This window comes from Lagopus leucura, unplaced genomic scaffold (genome assembly GCF_019238085.1).
Source record: "Lagopus leucura isolate 7727_CA_CO unplaced genomic scaffold, USGS_WTPT01 Super-Scaffold_100001, whole genome shotgun sequence".
Taxonomy (NCBI): Eukaryota; Metazoa; Chordata; class Aves; order Galliformes; family Phasianidae; genus Lagopus; species Lagopus leucura.
In genome coordinates this window covers 53664461-53679397 of record NW_024962262.1, presented here as the reverse complement: position 1 = coordinate 53679397, position 14937 = coordinate 53664461, and the positions used below count along the sequence as shown (strand labels likewise).

General features: G+C 38.2%; 1 protein-coding gene across 1 annotated transcript in view; it reads right to left on the bottom strand.

The window, feature by feature from the left end:
- STS (steroid sulfatase) overlaps positions 1-8458 on the bottom strand; it is a 110548-nt gene extending 102090 nt beyond the window's left edge. The window contains exons 1-2 of the mRNA XM_042868081.1: positions 8309-8458; positions 7019-7290 (exon numbers count right to left, since the gene is read on the bottom strand). Coding sequence (XP_042724015.1) covers positions 7019-7044 — 26 coding nt within the window. The 5' untranslated portion in view covers positions 7045-7290; positions 8309-8458. The remainder of the gene's footprint in view (positions 1-7018; positions 7291-8308) is intronic.
- Between the last annotated feature and the right edge of the window lie 6479 nt (positions 8459-14937).

Genomic DNA, 14937 nt, shown 5'->3' with positions numbered 1-14937 from the left:
TTGAAAGCCATTGAGTCAGGTTTTTGTTATATACCAAAGCTAGATAATGTGGATGTTTCAAGCGGATGTTTCAAGAGGCCAAATTGAAGAGAGGAAGAAATTGTATGACAAAAACTGTCTCTTTTGAGTTACTCAATGGCATCCTCTGGAGTATGTCAAGATCAAAGCTTTGGATTGCATAACATAATATTATTGTTTTTCCCACTACCTAAAACAACTTTTCTAGTCAAAGTAGTTTACTACAGAGATTGCTGTGAAACAGCCAGTAAATTTTTCTTTGCTATATAAGGCTAACAAGTAACACATAAATAATATGATCCAGTATGTTATGCTCTTTCCAAAAGGATGTTCCACTGAAAGAAAACAGAAATTGTATTTGCATAAATTTGTTCTCAAGATGTGCGATTATTATTTTTAAAACGGCTCTATTGTTACTTATGCCTTCATTATGACAGCACTCAAGGACTCTCAATACAACTTACTGTGTCAGAGTCAACAACCGAAAAAAAGGCTTCCTTCATTCATTCTGTGGGTAATTTTACCCACAGAGGAGTTAAAAGCCTATATGGCTTTTATCAACTAAGCAGTCATGGTGCAAACCAATCCATCTGAATTTTATTCATCTTAAAGTTATGCATTTAGCCTGAGTTAATTATCTAGGCATCCTCTCTAATTAGTAGGAAGAGACAAACATATTAAGAGAATGATTCAACTCTTCTTAAGACTGATACAATGAAATGCTGAAAGTAATGTTCATTATCTTTTTCCAGAGAAGGAAGAGAGCCTAAAGACCTAATTTAAACAACGTGTATATAAAAGGAATAAAGATGCATGAGATGTATCCCAACTTGATTATGGATTGTCTGTGTGTGCTCAGCATACAATAGGAGCAAAAAAAAAAAAGTTTTTCGTAGTACACAACCAATGTACTTTTCCATTAGTATGATGTGTTCTACTAACGGTACTAGTTTAACAGCTTATTACTTTATGTAATACCACTGACACCTGGGAACTAGGGACAATTCTTAATGAGTTTTAGCTGCAAAATTTTTCTTCAAGAGATGCACATAGCAATTTATCCTTTCCAGATTGTAAGGCAATTCTATGAATATTCTGTCCCAAGTACCCTACTGTTTCATTATTCTTAATTAAAAAAAAAAAAATAAATACAATTGTTTACGTCCAACTGCAAAGAGTGTTTTATAGGAGTATTGGTAATTCATTCTATGAATAAAGTCAGCTATAGCCAACCCTGTATTTAGGTTACATTCACAAGTGTAATCAGACAAATAAACTTTATCTCTGACAGTCTTTTGACAGAATAGAAATTGCATTCCCTGCTGCTATCTGAGCCAGATGATATTTCAAGAGAGCTGTTGTCAGAGGCGACCAGCTGACTGATTGTGAGTGCAGTTTGATTGTGGTTCACAGCTTCTTCCCTGCTGCCTTCTTCCCTAAGGGCTACAGAGACACTGGGAAACCAAAGCAGCACAGGACCAGCCAGCCATTGCTAGGACCTATTACCTCCTTTCAGGCTAGAACTTATTACTTTCCCACAGAAAAATAAAGCACTTAAAGATTCTGACATGGCAGGAACCAGTCTGTGATTGTGTCTGGGTACTGTCTGGCAACTCGTATGGAAAAGTCATGCACCTTCCCAAAGGCCCAAATATCATGTCTCCCTGTCTCTCATCACACATGGCAGATATTCTGGTCACATGCTTGTCCTCACAAGTAAAGAGTAGGAGAAAAGAGAGTAGCAGTACACCTATCACCGAATCACAGAATGGCTCAGGCTGGAAGGGACCTCAAGGATCATGAATCTCCAACCCCCCTCACCACAGGCAGGGCCACCAACCTCCCCATTTAATACTAGACCAGGCTGTCCAGGACCCAATACAGTCTGGCCTTGAACACCTCCAGGGACAGGGCATCCACAACCTCTCTGGGCAGCCTGTTCCAGCACCTCACCACTCTCTCTGTACAGAAATTCCCCCTGACATCCAACCTAAATCTTCCCTCCCTCAACTTAAAACCATTTCCCCTTGTCCTGCAGTTCTCAACCCTTTCAAAGAGTTGATTCCCCTCCTGTTGGTAGGCTCCCTTTAAGTACTAAAAGGCTGCAATGAGGTCACCCCACAGCCTTCTTTTCTCCAGGCTGAACTAGCCCAGCTCCCTCAGCCTGTCTTTGTATTATTATATGAGGCATAAGCATATATGGGTGTTTTGTTGGTGAAAAGTATCCTGTAACCAATTCTCACGTTTGTTTGCTTTGCAATCTGTCCCACTGCAAAGACTGAGCACAGCTGTATTAGAATGTACATATACAAATTGAGAGGAAATTTCTGTGCCTACGGGACCAAATCGCAGGGGCTCACAAGATACAAAATAATAGCTTTTTATTTTTCCTTTCTCTTCACAGAATCACAGAATTGTAGGGGTTGGAAGGGACCTCCTGAGATCATCGAGTCCAACCCCCCTGCCAAAGCAGGTTCCCTACAGCAGGTCGCACAGGTAGGCATCCAGGCAGGTCTTGAACACCTCCAGAGAAGGAGACTCCACCACCTCCCTGGGCAGCCTGTTCCAGTGCTCCATCACCTCACCTAAAGAAGTTCTTGCGCATGTTTGTGCGGAACTTCCTATGCTGCAGTTTCCAGCCGTTTCCCCTTGTCCTGTCTCTACTCACCACTGAAAAGAGTCCGGCCTCACCACTATGCCCCCACACCCCAGGTATTTATAAACCTGGATTAGATCCCCTCTCAGTTGTCTTTTCTCAAGGCTGAACAGACCCAGCTCACTCAGCCTTTCTTTCATAGGAGAGATGCTCCACGACCTTCACATTTTTGTGGCCCTCCGCTGCACTCTTTCCAAGAGGTCCCTGTCTTTTTTGTACTGGGGAGCCCAGAACTGGACGCAGTGCTCCAGATGAGGTCTTACCAGGGCAGAGTAGAGGGGGAGGATCACCTCCTTCGACCTGCTGGCCACGCTCTTTTTAATGCATCCCAGGATGCCATTGGCCCTCTTGGCCACAAGGGCACACTGCTGGCTCATGGCCAACCTGTTGTCCACCAGGACACCCAGGTCCCTTTCCGCAGAGCTCCTCTCCAGCAGCTCATCCCCCAGCCTGTACCGGTGCATGCAGTTATTCCTCCCCAGATGCAAGACTCTACACTTGCTTTTGTTAAACCTCATCTGGTTTCTTACTGCCCAGCTCTCCAGCCTGTCCAGGTCTCGCTGAATGGCAGCACAGCCTTCAGGTGTGTCAGCCAATCCTCCCAACTTCGTATCATCAGCAAATTTGCTGAGGGTGGCCACTATCCCCTCATGAAGGTCATTGATGAAGATGTTGAACAAGACCGGACCCAGCACAGACCCCTGGGGGACACCGCTAGTTACAGGTCTCCAGCCAGACTCTGCACCGCCAACGATGACCCTCTGCACTCTAACAGTCAGCCAGTTCTCAACACACCTCACTGTCCACTCATCTATCCCACACTTCCTCAGCTTTGTTATAAGGATGTCGTGGGGGACAGTATCAAATGCCTTTCTAAAATCAAGGTAGACTACATCTACCACTCTTCCCCCATCGACCCAGCATGTCACAACATCATAGAAGGCCATCAGGTTGGTCAAGCACGACCTTCCCCTGGTGAACCCATGATGACTACTCCTGATAACCTCCTTTTCTCACAGTTGTCTGGAGATGGCATCAAGCACAAGCTGTACCATCACCTTTCCAGGGACAGAGGTGAGGCTGACAGGCCTATAATTACCCGGTCTTCCTTCTTGCCCTTTTTGAAGACTGGAGTGACGTTGGCTATCCTCTAGTCATCAGGGACCTCCCCCATTATCCAAGACCTCTCAAAGATGATGGAGAGAGGTTCAGCAATGACCTCCGCCAGCTCCCTTAGCACACGTGGATGCACCCCTTCAGGTCCCATGGACTTGTGGACCTTAGTACTGTCTAGGCTCTCAAGCACCACCTCTTTCCTGACTAAAGGGAAGTCTCCCATTCCCCAGACCCTCTCACTAACCTTCAGGGTGTGGGAAACCTGAGGGAGAGCATTTTCACTGAAGATGGAAGTAAAGAAGACACTCAGTATCTCTGCCTTCTCAGCATCTCCCGTTACCAGAACCTCCCCTCACTTAGTAAGGGGCTCACATTCTCTCTAGTTTTCCTTTTGCTGCTAACATATTTGAAGAAGCCTTTTTTATTATCCTTTATCACTTTAGCCAGATTCAATTCCAGGTGGGCTTTAGCCTTCCTCGTTGCATCCCTGCAGACCCTGACTACATTCCTATATTCTTCTCAAGTGGTCAGACCCTTTTTCCACATTTCATGGACCTTCTTCTTTCCTTTGAGCACAAGTGAAAGCCATGAAGAAAAGGTAAGATGAGCAACCTGTCAAAGACCGAGTTTCTTAGCAGATTCCAATAAAAAGGAAAGCCTATTTTTTTGTTATTCAGTCATACAAGTAGTTCAGGAATGATGTGCTTTTACTTCTGTGATACAACAAATATTCAGGGACTGATGTGTCCTCCTTCTGCAGACAGACATGAACATGTCTCTGGAAAACCCCTCTGAAATTTTTTGGATGGGATACTTAATAGTAAATTAAAAAATAATGCAATTTCTTTTTTTTTTTTTTTTTTTTCTTTTTTTTAAGTCATAATTTAAAAATGAAATACTTCTTATTTTTACACCTAGAAAAATGATCTGCTTAGAATTTACAAGTGAAACAAAGCCACTTATGTTCTTGTCTTGAGCAGAGAGAGATTTTTGCTATGCTACTTTGAACAGAGCTAAAGATTTGATCAAAGTCACAATTTTTTTAAAGACTCAATGCAAATTTAGAATAAATAGAATAGAACTATTCATAATTTTTATTCTGTCCTCTTATATAGCAACAAACAAGCTTCAGAAACATAATACATATATACACATAGTAAGATGACAAGCCATTTTCTTACTAGTTCTAATATAGAGGTAATTCACCAGAATTATTCATTTTAAACAATAAACAGTTTTAAAAACAAATACTATTGTCGGAAACAAAAGAAATCTTACAAAAAAAAAAAAAAAAAAAAAACCAACTGAAAAGAATACTTTGAAATTAGAAAAAGGATTATGAGCTGCAAAGTTGTTACACAGTTGCCTGATTACAAGCTACGGAGATCAAAATCTTCTCATAAAAAATGTGCAAGCCAAGTGACAAACACATTAACAAAATAACGCGTATACATTAGCAAACTTTTTATCTGAATCTTAAAGCTTTAATCATGTACTAATTTCAGAAGACGAATAGTTGACTCACACTAGAAAAAAAAAAGAAAAAAAATAATAAAAAAACCTTGTGAATATACTTAGCATGGCAAAATATTTGAGAGACATTATTTAAATTTGATAGGATTAGGCAACAGTTAGAATTAATGTCTTAAAAAGGATATCTGAAAGAATAAATAATTATCCAACTAAAAATATCCACTTATAAGAAGAGGCTTAAATGGGTCCTGAATGTTTGACACGAAACAAAACAAAACATCTAGAAGAAACAGAAATACATGTAGTGCACAACAGAGATATATGAAAAAGGCAAAGTTATAAAGATCCTTATGAATACACTTTTGCACTTTGCCTTCCCCTTTCCGTTCTCTCTCTCTTTCTTTTATCTGGTTTTTCCCTTTCTCTTTCATAGGGACTTTACACAACTTTTACATATTCCTGTTAAAACAGAACACATATTTAAAAAGTCAAAATCCCAACACAACAGAATGAATGAAAATTATCATTAGCTCAAGACTATATTAGCTCATTTCATTTTCATCTTATTTTTTATAACATTTCAAGATCATAAAGAAATATAAAAAGTATATTAAATAAGATTTTTTTTCCCCAATTTCTTGTGACACATCAGTATTAACTTTCCTTTAACATTTGAAGAGTTCCTCAGTAATTGCTCTAGGGGTCTCATTATCTTCTGGCCTGGACTAGAGCATGCTACAAGTATGTTTGAAATGAGTAATATGTTTTTTAAATCATATCAGAATGTCTGTATGTAATTTTTTTCCTTCATTCAATGCCCTTAGGTATGACACACCATTGAGTTCTTAAGGTTAGATTTTGCTTATCAGTGGAAAAAGAACATATCATTTTTTGTCTGATGTGTATTTCTCAGAACTAATGTTTTGCTGCTACTATTAACAACTGCCATAATAGACAACATATTCAGTTGTCAGTTGTAATAACTAATATAAATGGAAGATGTAACTCTTCTTACGTAGCTAAGAGTAACATCTGTAAATGAGTAATCCATGTCATCAGCTTCTAATTCAGAGCTGTGTTTGTCAGCAGTGCTCGATAAAACAGTACTTCCCTAAAAAAAAAAAAAAAAAGAGTAGCATTCTAGTTTATTGATTTGATTTCTAATTAAATACATTTTGTAATGGTAGGGATTCTAGAAGAAAACAAGTTTGCATACCAGTCTGTCTAGTTTAAGACAATGTCACAGGAGAAACAGTCTGTCTGAGCTCTGTTTCCTAAGAGATCTTTGTAATATGACTGTTCAATTGATTCTGCTTTTTTTAGTATGGTGGGGGGGCAGAGGGGAGAGGGAAGGGAAAACAAAAAAAAAAAGTGAAAAAAAAGAACAAAAAGAACAGACTATCTTTACACCTTGGCCTTTTAATTTCAAACATTTGTCCGGGAAACAAAAAATCCAGGATCAGTGCAATTCTGAGCCTGAAGCAGTTAAAACATGCATTTTCACAGCCTGGAGTGCTACAGTAATGATTCTTGTTAAGCATTTCTTGGCAACTCATCTGAAATGTCCAGACTACCTTTAATCCTCCTTCTCACTCTAAACTGATTTTCTTTCATTCCTCATCCTAAAATTTTCTCTTATAAAATCATGAAATCACCATACAAACTCTTCTACAATCCCAATCTTTTTCAACAATGTTATTTCTTCTTTACGAATCCCATACTATTGTCATGTCAATACAGATTCAGACTGGATACCTCTCGGATGCAGCTGCTTGTTTCATTCAGTTTTGCTTGCCCAGGTGCTGCTGTTTCCACTAATGCTCCATCACTACTGCTGCTGCTGCCGTTCCTCCCTGCTTGACTTCTCTCCCCGCCAAGTAAGGTTTCCACCAGGCAAAAATATGCAGCGCTTCCCCCGCTGGCTACTGTGGTTCTCCAGGTATTAGAACAGCCTCAGCTGCTAGTCTGACAGGGACTGAACACCCAAATACAGGTTTGTACTTCCTAAAATCCACGTGAAGAGCACCCTAAGGCAGAAAATGTGTTTGTGAGAAAACAAGGCGTATGGAATCCATATTATTAATGAGTAATTACAAAACTGCATAGCAATACATGTGGTCAGACTCATACATTCTTTTCAACTTTTTTTTTTTGTTAAATTGACTTCTATTTTCATCTTCCTTCCTTCTTGTCTCGGGTGCTTGCCCGAATAGAGTTCTGTAGAAACCTGGCAGATAGAACCTATTTAGAAGCTATGACGTCTTCCATACCTGCTCTCTTCCTCTCTTATTCCTTGCCATCCTCTCTTAGTAGTTCCCCTTATGGATATTGTTTCCTCAGTAACCATGTTTACACTCAGTTAACAGGTTGAATGTGTGTGAGAATACAAAGGAAGAGATTAGCTTTATTTAATATCACTTAAAAAGTCATAGTTAAGTCTCACACTTTTCCACCTTTGAATCAGAGAGATTTGGTTAGATTACACTGCTAATAAACCAGGGTCACTTCAAAACTCCAGGCTTATTTTGAAACCTAGCCACCTCCAAAACTATTTAACAATTTATTTCCACTGGATCTTGAAAGAGTCTGTAATCAAAATTATATACACTTCTAACATTACTTTTTAAACAACCAGAGCTTAAGTGGTAAGAAAAAAAACTTACAGCTAGAAAATGTTCTACTACATAAGCACTCTACTCTATTTTTCATTCAAAATGCTTTCACAATTCAATAAAGCTTATGCTCTTTTTAGCCCACTGTAGTCAGGGAATGTTCTGTTCTGCTGCAGTACTATACAGTAAAGTGTATTTTGTTGCAAAAAAGATAGTATTAGTATGCCTTTTTTCTTTCTTATGTAAAATACATTAATCTAATAAGGAAAAGACATCATTGCATGTTATTACTTCCCATAATTACTAACTTCCAGTCATGAAGAATTTGCTTTGAGCCATGAAAGAATATGAACACCAACAATGGATTAACTCAAAGTTTACAATGAAACTACATATAAAAAAAACATATCTGGGTATGGGAGAGGTGTTTTACCTTGCAGCACGGAATTGTTTCTGTTTCTGCCTCTAGTTTACAAACAAGATGGCTGTGCCCGTATTATCAGTAAATGAGTGTAAAGTCCAGTCACGTGAGCTGAAGCAGAAGGGTGGAGAGGAAAAGAGAAGGACAACACTGAAAAAAAACCCACAATGTGTTGTTATACAACGCCTACGCTGCTTTTTGATAAGAAACTAATTCACTGCTAGGAACAATTTCAACATGTTTTCAAAATGCAAATACATACAAACCTTAGCAAGAACTCATCTTAGTTTGCCACTGAAGATCTTCTATCAGGCTTTTCAAATGCTACTGACATTGTCATGTATTCTTGGAAAACTAGGTTAGTGCAAGAACTGCAGGTATATTTCTGCCTTCAGTACACATCGTAAACATTCCTGCAGAATACCTATACAGCAATGTTTAAAAAATTGTATTAAAACACCTTGAGAAGCATTATTTCAGATCACTGTTTTTTGGATGCCAGAGCTAATCTTGTTTTGATTACTAACACTTCTTTTATAACTGACATGATCACAGAAAATGACTACTCCCAGGAAGTCCTAATACAAAAATTCAGTCATTAAGCTTTTAGTTTGTGTATTATACTCTTCCATCTACCCCAATCTACTTATTTTTAACAACAAAACTTGATCAGGAAGATACATCTAAAGAAATGCAACAACTGCTGCCAGTGACACAACAGAATCTGCAACCCTTGCATTCTAAATACAGAACTTCATGTTCCTTTCAGGCAAAATGCTGAAGCTAAATGAATGACTGGGACAAATCAAACTGAAACAATATTTCTGAATAGCCATCTACATGCAACATTTATGTTATATTTTACTTCGCTTCAAGAAATCAGCACAGCTTGTTCAGAGCTTTTCTCCTATGTTTTCCCCTCTACTCTAAAATAATATTGTAAAATAAGAACACTAAAAGCATTTTAATTTTTCTCTACTTTATCTCAAAGACAAATAATAAATGTTAGTTCTACATTACAACTTGAAAAAAAACTGTCGTGCAGTAGCTGAAAGCATTGGAAACTAAAAATATTAAGTCCAACCAATTACTTAAAATCTTGATAACAAAATAAGTACTCAGTTATTTTTTAATCTCTATGAAAATCATAGTTTTGATAAATCATATTTTAGAAAGTACTGAAAAGTCCTTCATGAAGGAATCAGCACAAAAATTTTAACAAAATGAGTGTGTGTATGCCAAAATATAGACAAATTGAACGAGAAAACGACTTATCTGCTTTAATATTACAATTCAAGGCATTCAACATAGAAAATAAAACATTAGTCTTTAGTGGGTTTTTCCACTGAAGACAGTTTCCCACTCTGCAAAGTGGCTAACAGCATCTATTCACCTAAATATGAACGTCCATATGCATAATAGAGTTAAATTCTCAGAATGGGTAAAGAAAAATAGTTTTGAAAATGTGTTTGGAAGGAAAGGTAGATACAAAAATCCCTGACTGGATTTATTGGAAGATCCTATGACAGAGCTACAGTGAGCCAGACCTTTTGACTCAGTTAATCAAAACACCTCTCCTAACTTTAGTTAACACCTCTGCTAATTTAGTCTCAAACACAACTATGTGTTCATCTACCAGGAAATTGCATGCATCCTTGTGAAAACAAAACATAATAAAGATCACTCCCATTTTCAACTGGTAGAATGATAGAGCACATCTAAATCTTTCCACTTGCACATAAATCTGTTAATCCCAACTACGTAACAAAACTGAAATCTCTGCATTATTTTTTTTTCATGGTAAAATCCAAAGAATGTAGCTAATTTGAGAAAATAATTCTGAAAGTTACATACATCCAGAATGAAAAGATATTGCTCTGTTGTTCCTATGATCTTTATATATATAAATCGGATTATTGGTTTTAATGGTATTTCTTCTGCAGCAAATCTTCAGTGAAAAACAATGGAAAAGACTTTGATACATTCACACTTTGGCTTAGTCTGAGAATACCAGAAATAAATTTCACAGTTGAAATTTTTTTAACCATTTAGCTACTCTGGAGGACTGTAGGAAAATCACTATATGATAAGAATTTGTGAAACTTATTGACTGCAGATGACTGTGCAATTCAGAGTATGTCAAAATGTTTTTTCTTTCATTGGCCCAAACACTTGGAAGTCAGAAAGTGCCAAATCCAGAATACACAGTGGGTGTGGTAGGACAATTCAGCCAAGATTGGCAATATGCTCCACAGTCTTCAAAGAGGCATGGAGCCTGGTATTATCATGTTGCAAGAGAAAGATTGTCTTCTCTGTCTTGACTCTGAAAGTCAGCATCACCATGCAGCAGAAAGAGTAGATGGTTTGTCCACGTTCCAAGAGGATCCAGAAAGATCACCTCTTTCTTATCCCCAAAGACAATGCACATCCCTGCTGAGGGATGCATCTTGAACTTTTTCTTTGATGGGAAATCACATATCTCCACTCTATGGACTGTTCTTTTGATTCCTGCTTGTAGTGGTGACACTGCATCTCATCACTGAATGATGTGATCTAGCAAACTGTCACCTTCAGCCTCATATAGGTTTAGTAGGTCCTGACAAACTTGCATACAATGTTTTTACTGTTCCTGCATGAGCATCTGTGTGACCTGGTGCAAACTTTGCAATATTCCAGTGCTTCCACTGCTGTTTCTGACCTACTGAAGTAGATATTCAGCTTCGTACACAGATCCCTGGTCATAATCCAGTGATGTGCACGGTTGAACTAATTGAGACACTCTTCATTTTGTGGTGTGACAACTGAGCATGGCCATCTGGAATGTGGCTTGTCTTTCAGCTTGCTGTCACCACTACTGAAACACACCACCCGCCACCTCATGGTGCTCATACCCACTGTTTGGTCTCCATAAACAAGCAAGCATTGATGAATGTCAGTGGGTGCCATTTTTCTGCATGAAGAAAGTCAGTTATGCACCTTTGCTTCATCTGCACTTCTGTGTCAGATGCCATCTTATCAGACTACCTCTCTGCTGCCATCCATTGCACCACAACAAAATGTAACGGAATATTGGCAGGAAGGTTCAATCTCTACTGCCATACCATCAACAAACAACTTTGGCATTGTGCCCAACATAATAAAATAGGAGGCATTATTTTCAGAGCATCCCTTGCAGTATATGCTCCTGCTCCTGGCAGGAGGGTTGGAACTAGATGATCTTTAGAACTCCCTTCCAACTTCTGATTCTATGATCCAGGTTTTCCATTCACTATAGATATAGATTCTTACTATCAGATAACATTTACCTGATTTACCTCAGGTTATGTATAAAACAAGTTCCTTAAAGAAATAAAGGTCTGATGAGACAGAAAAAAGATTTCATTTGATCTACTAGATAATGAATTTAGTTATTTTTCCTGGATATGTTAATTTAGAAAAAGCAGATGTATGTGCAGATCCTCACCCTTTGCTAGGTTGTTCAAGCAGAAGCAAACACATACTTAACTAGAACAGTTGAAAACTTCAAGAGATCAAACATTTACTTTATTTCCACCTAAAATAAGATGCTTTATTTTAGATATCAGCCCAGAAAATGCTGGCAGAGAATCAGCGACAAGTGTGCCATCTACTGAATGAAGTTCTTTCCTGAAGCATACAGGCTTTCCTCAGAGTTCTTCAATGCAACAGTGCAGCCTAACACTTTCTCATTTCACAACCACAACTCAAGGCGGTGAGTCTGTGGTGGCGCATCCTACTTAATTGGGTACACACTCAACTTGTCTTGTTAATACCTTTTCAAAATTTGTATTAGCCTACTTTTTCCAGATGAGAGCATAGTTGTTGGGACAAAAACTATAAAAACACAACTATAGAGACAGGTTATCAAATGTGGTCATTACTTATTGCCGGTAGCAGTAACTGGACTAAATGACAAAACATTACTGAAACAGTGATACATTTTTCATACTGCAATACAGTTCCTTACAGATAGCTGCTTCATCAGGCTGGCAAGATTATAATTTTTTATATTTAAAAATGCAGAAAAATCTTTCAAACTGTATGAAGACATACAAAGCACATAATAGGCTAGATATGTTGCCACTGATCAGTCTTAGTGGAGTATAATACCAAATATATTTAAGTAATAAGGATATAGCTAGAAGCAATTATAAAGAAAATTTTAAATCAAGTAAGAAGAAACAGAAGTTTCCAGCTTTTGAAAGGAAACAGCTAACACTGAAAGAAACAAAGGGAAATAAAAAGTCCAAGTAAACACTAATGACAAAAAATTTGCTTTAATTCTGAAATATATTTGCACTACAAACCTGGACATAGCAGGTTTTAGAATCCATTTCTTCCACTGATCATAACAGTGCCAATAGTCTGATCATGAACATCCATCAATGATCTCTCTCTTTTCTAAAACACATGTAAACTTGGTCATGATAGAAGACCAGAGATTATTAATGGCTACATAGGCTGTAAAATTCAATTTATATAACAATTTGCTGAAACAGCTGATTGACCTAAGATATGGAGAACAACCTGACTAAGCAGAGGTAGAAATATTCCCAAGAACTACAAATAATTCATTACTGAAAAAAAAAAAAAAATTGTGTTTATTGGAAAAAATTAGTAATTCAGTACTCACGGTAATTCAAAGGAATATTGTTATCTGTGGCAATGAAGACAGCCTATTAGTATGAGGTGACCTTACTATTTGCTACTGGTAAAACCCAAGGTTGTAAAACTTGATGTATCCAGTGCTGGACTTCCAAAGGTTAAAGAAACATGTTAAATCTAAATAAATAAATAAATAAATAAAAATCAGAGGAACAACAGGGGCTATCTAAGAAGGGTAACAAAGTTGGTGAAGGATCTAGAAGGCAATAGGTGTGAGAAGTGTCTGAAGTCCCTCTGTTCAGCCCAGAGAAGAGCAAACTAAGGGAAGGCTTGATGGTGGCCTACAGCTTCCTCATGAGGGTAGTGGAGAGGCAGTGCTGAGCTCTGCTCTATGGTAACAATGACAGGACCCAAAGGAACTACATTTAGCTCCATGAGGGGAGGGTCAGGTTGAGTGTTAGGAAAAGGTTCTTCACCAGAGGGTGTCTGAGCCCTGGAATAGGCTCTCCTGGGCAGTGAACATGGTCCCAACCTGCCAGAGTTCAACAAGCACTTGCGTTATGCTCTCAGACCCAGGGTTTGAATTTTGAGTGGCCCCATATGGAGCCAAGAGTTGGATTTCATCTTTGTGGGTCCCTTCCAATTTAGAATTTTCTATGATTCTAGAAAATGACTCTGTAAACCTCAAAAAATTTTAGAAAATTGTCTATCCTGGACAAACATTACACATATTCAGTTCTGTCTCAATGAAAAGAATTTAGCTAGATCTTGAATTCAAAACTAGGAACCATTCAGTCCTGTAGTGCTGCTGTGAGCAAGCATTCCCCTTACAGAACCCAAAACAAAATGTTTGAGGTGCACTTAGTAGGTGAAATGAACTGGCTAAAAAACTAAATTCAAGCTCTCACTTGTTTGACAGCATTGAGATTTTAAGCTGCTTTCAAGGTACCTTTAATATCTAGTTGTATCTACAAGTGTTTTTTCCAATCTTACAAACATTTTTGAAAACATCCTTCATTGATTGCTGCTAAATTCCAACTATAAAATAGGAAATACTACTACACTGTAGTTGACTTGGTTTTTTTTCCAATCTACACTCTGAACTTAATTCCTCAAGACATGTAAAGATATGCTTAACTTAAAGTAGGTATATGACCTATAAAGGGATTATTTCCACACACCAAAACTAGCAGCCTTCACGTTCATGCTCACAAAATGTATCTGACATTGGCTGTCCATAAAAGCACGTTCTGAAGTATATTACAAGTTTGTGTCTGCATGTGTAGCAAGGAAGTAGGGCAGTAACTTCAGAAAGGAAAAGAGGCATTCCCAACAGGGAATTTTGACTTGCCTCTGAGATATGCTAATTCTTGTAACTAAGAAAAAATCCTTGTTCCCCTAGTCAATATATCTAATATAGCTCTGCTTCAATACCAACTCAAGAAGCTGGCTAACTCTGCTTAGCATTGCCACCTTCCTTCCCACCATTTCTGCTCCCTGATCAGAGCTGCTATAGCACAGTGTTATGGCTTCTCTATTTAGATAGGTCCAGATACTCAGATCAGAATAATCATTCCAGATAAAGGAACACAGCTGGTTTCCAACTGACTCCTGTACTACATAGGTACTGACTGTGTGTTCACTTCTGAGCATGTAGATATTCTGAGCTGAGGGTCAGCTAGCTCATTTCTCTCTGGCCTATTTTCTGAGAAGAAACAACATTAAAAGGACAAGGACAGAATTCAGAATTGAGCTGCGAAGATTCAGCTCTCCAGTTTGTTGCATGCTGACTGGGCTACATGCACACAAAACTTTAAAACATGACAGATCAGTGCCTCACAATACTTGTTATCCAGAAAACACAAATTGTTCTCTTTCTTTACTATCTGATGATGTAATTATTGCATTCTTGGACAATGTTCAGCTTAGGAACGCAGGACTTAAAAGGGACCACTGGAAGGGTGTCTGCATTTAGTTCCACCCTTATTGTAGGCGACTAAGTGAGAAATGTCTTGCTT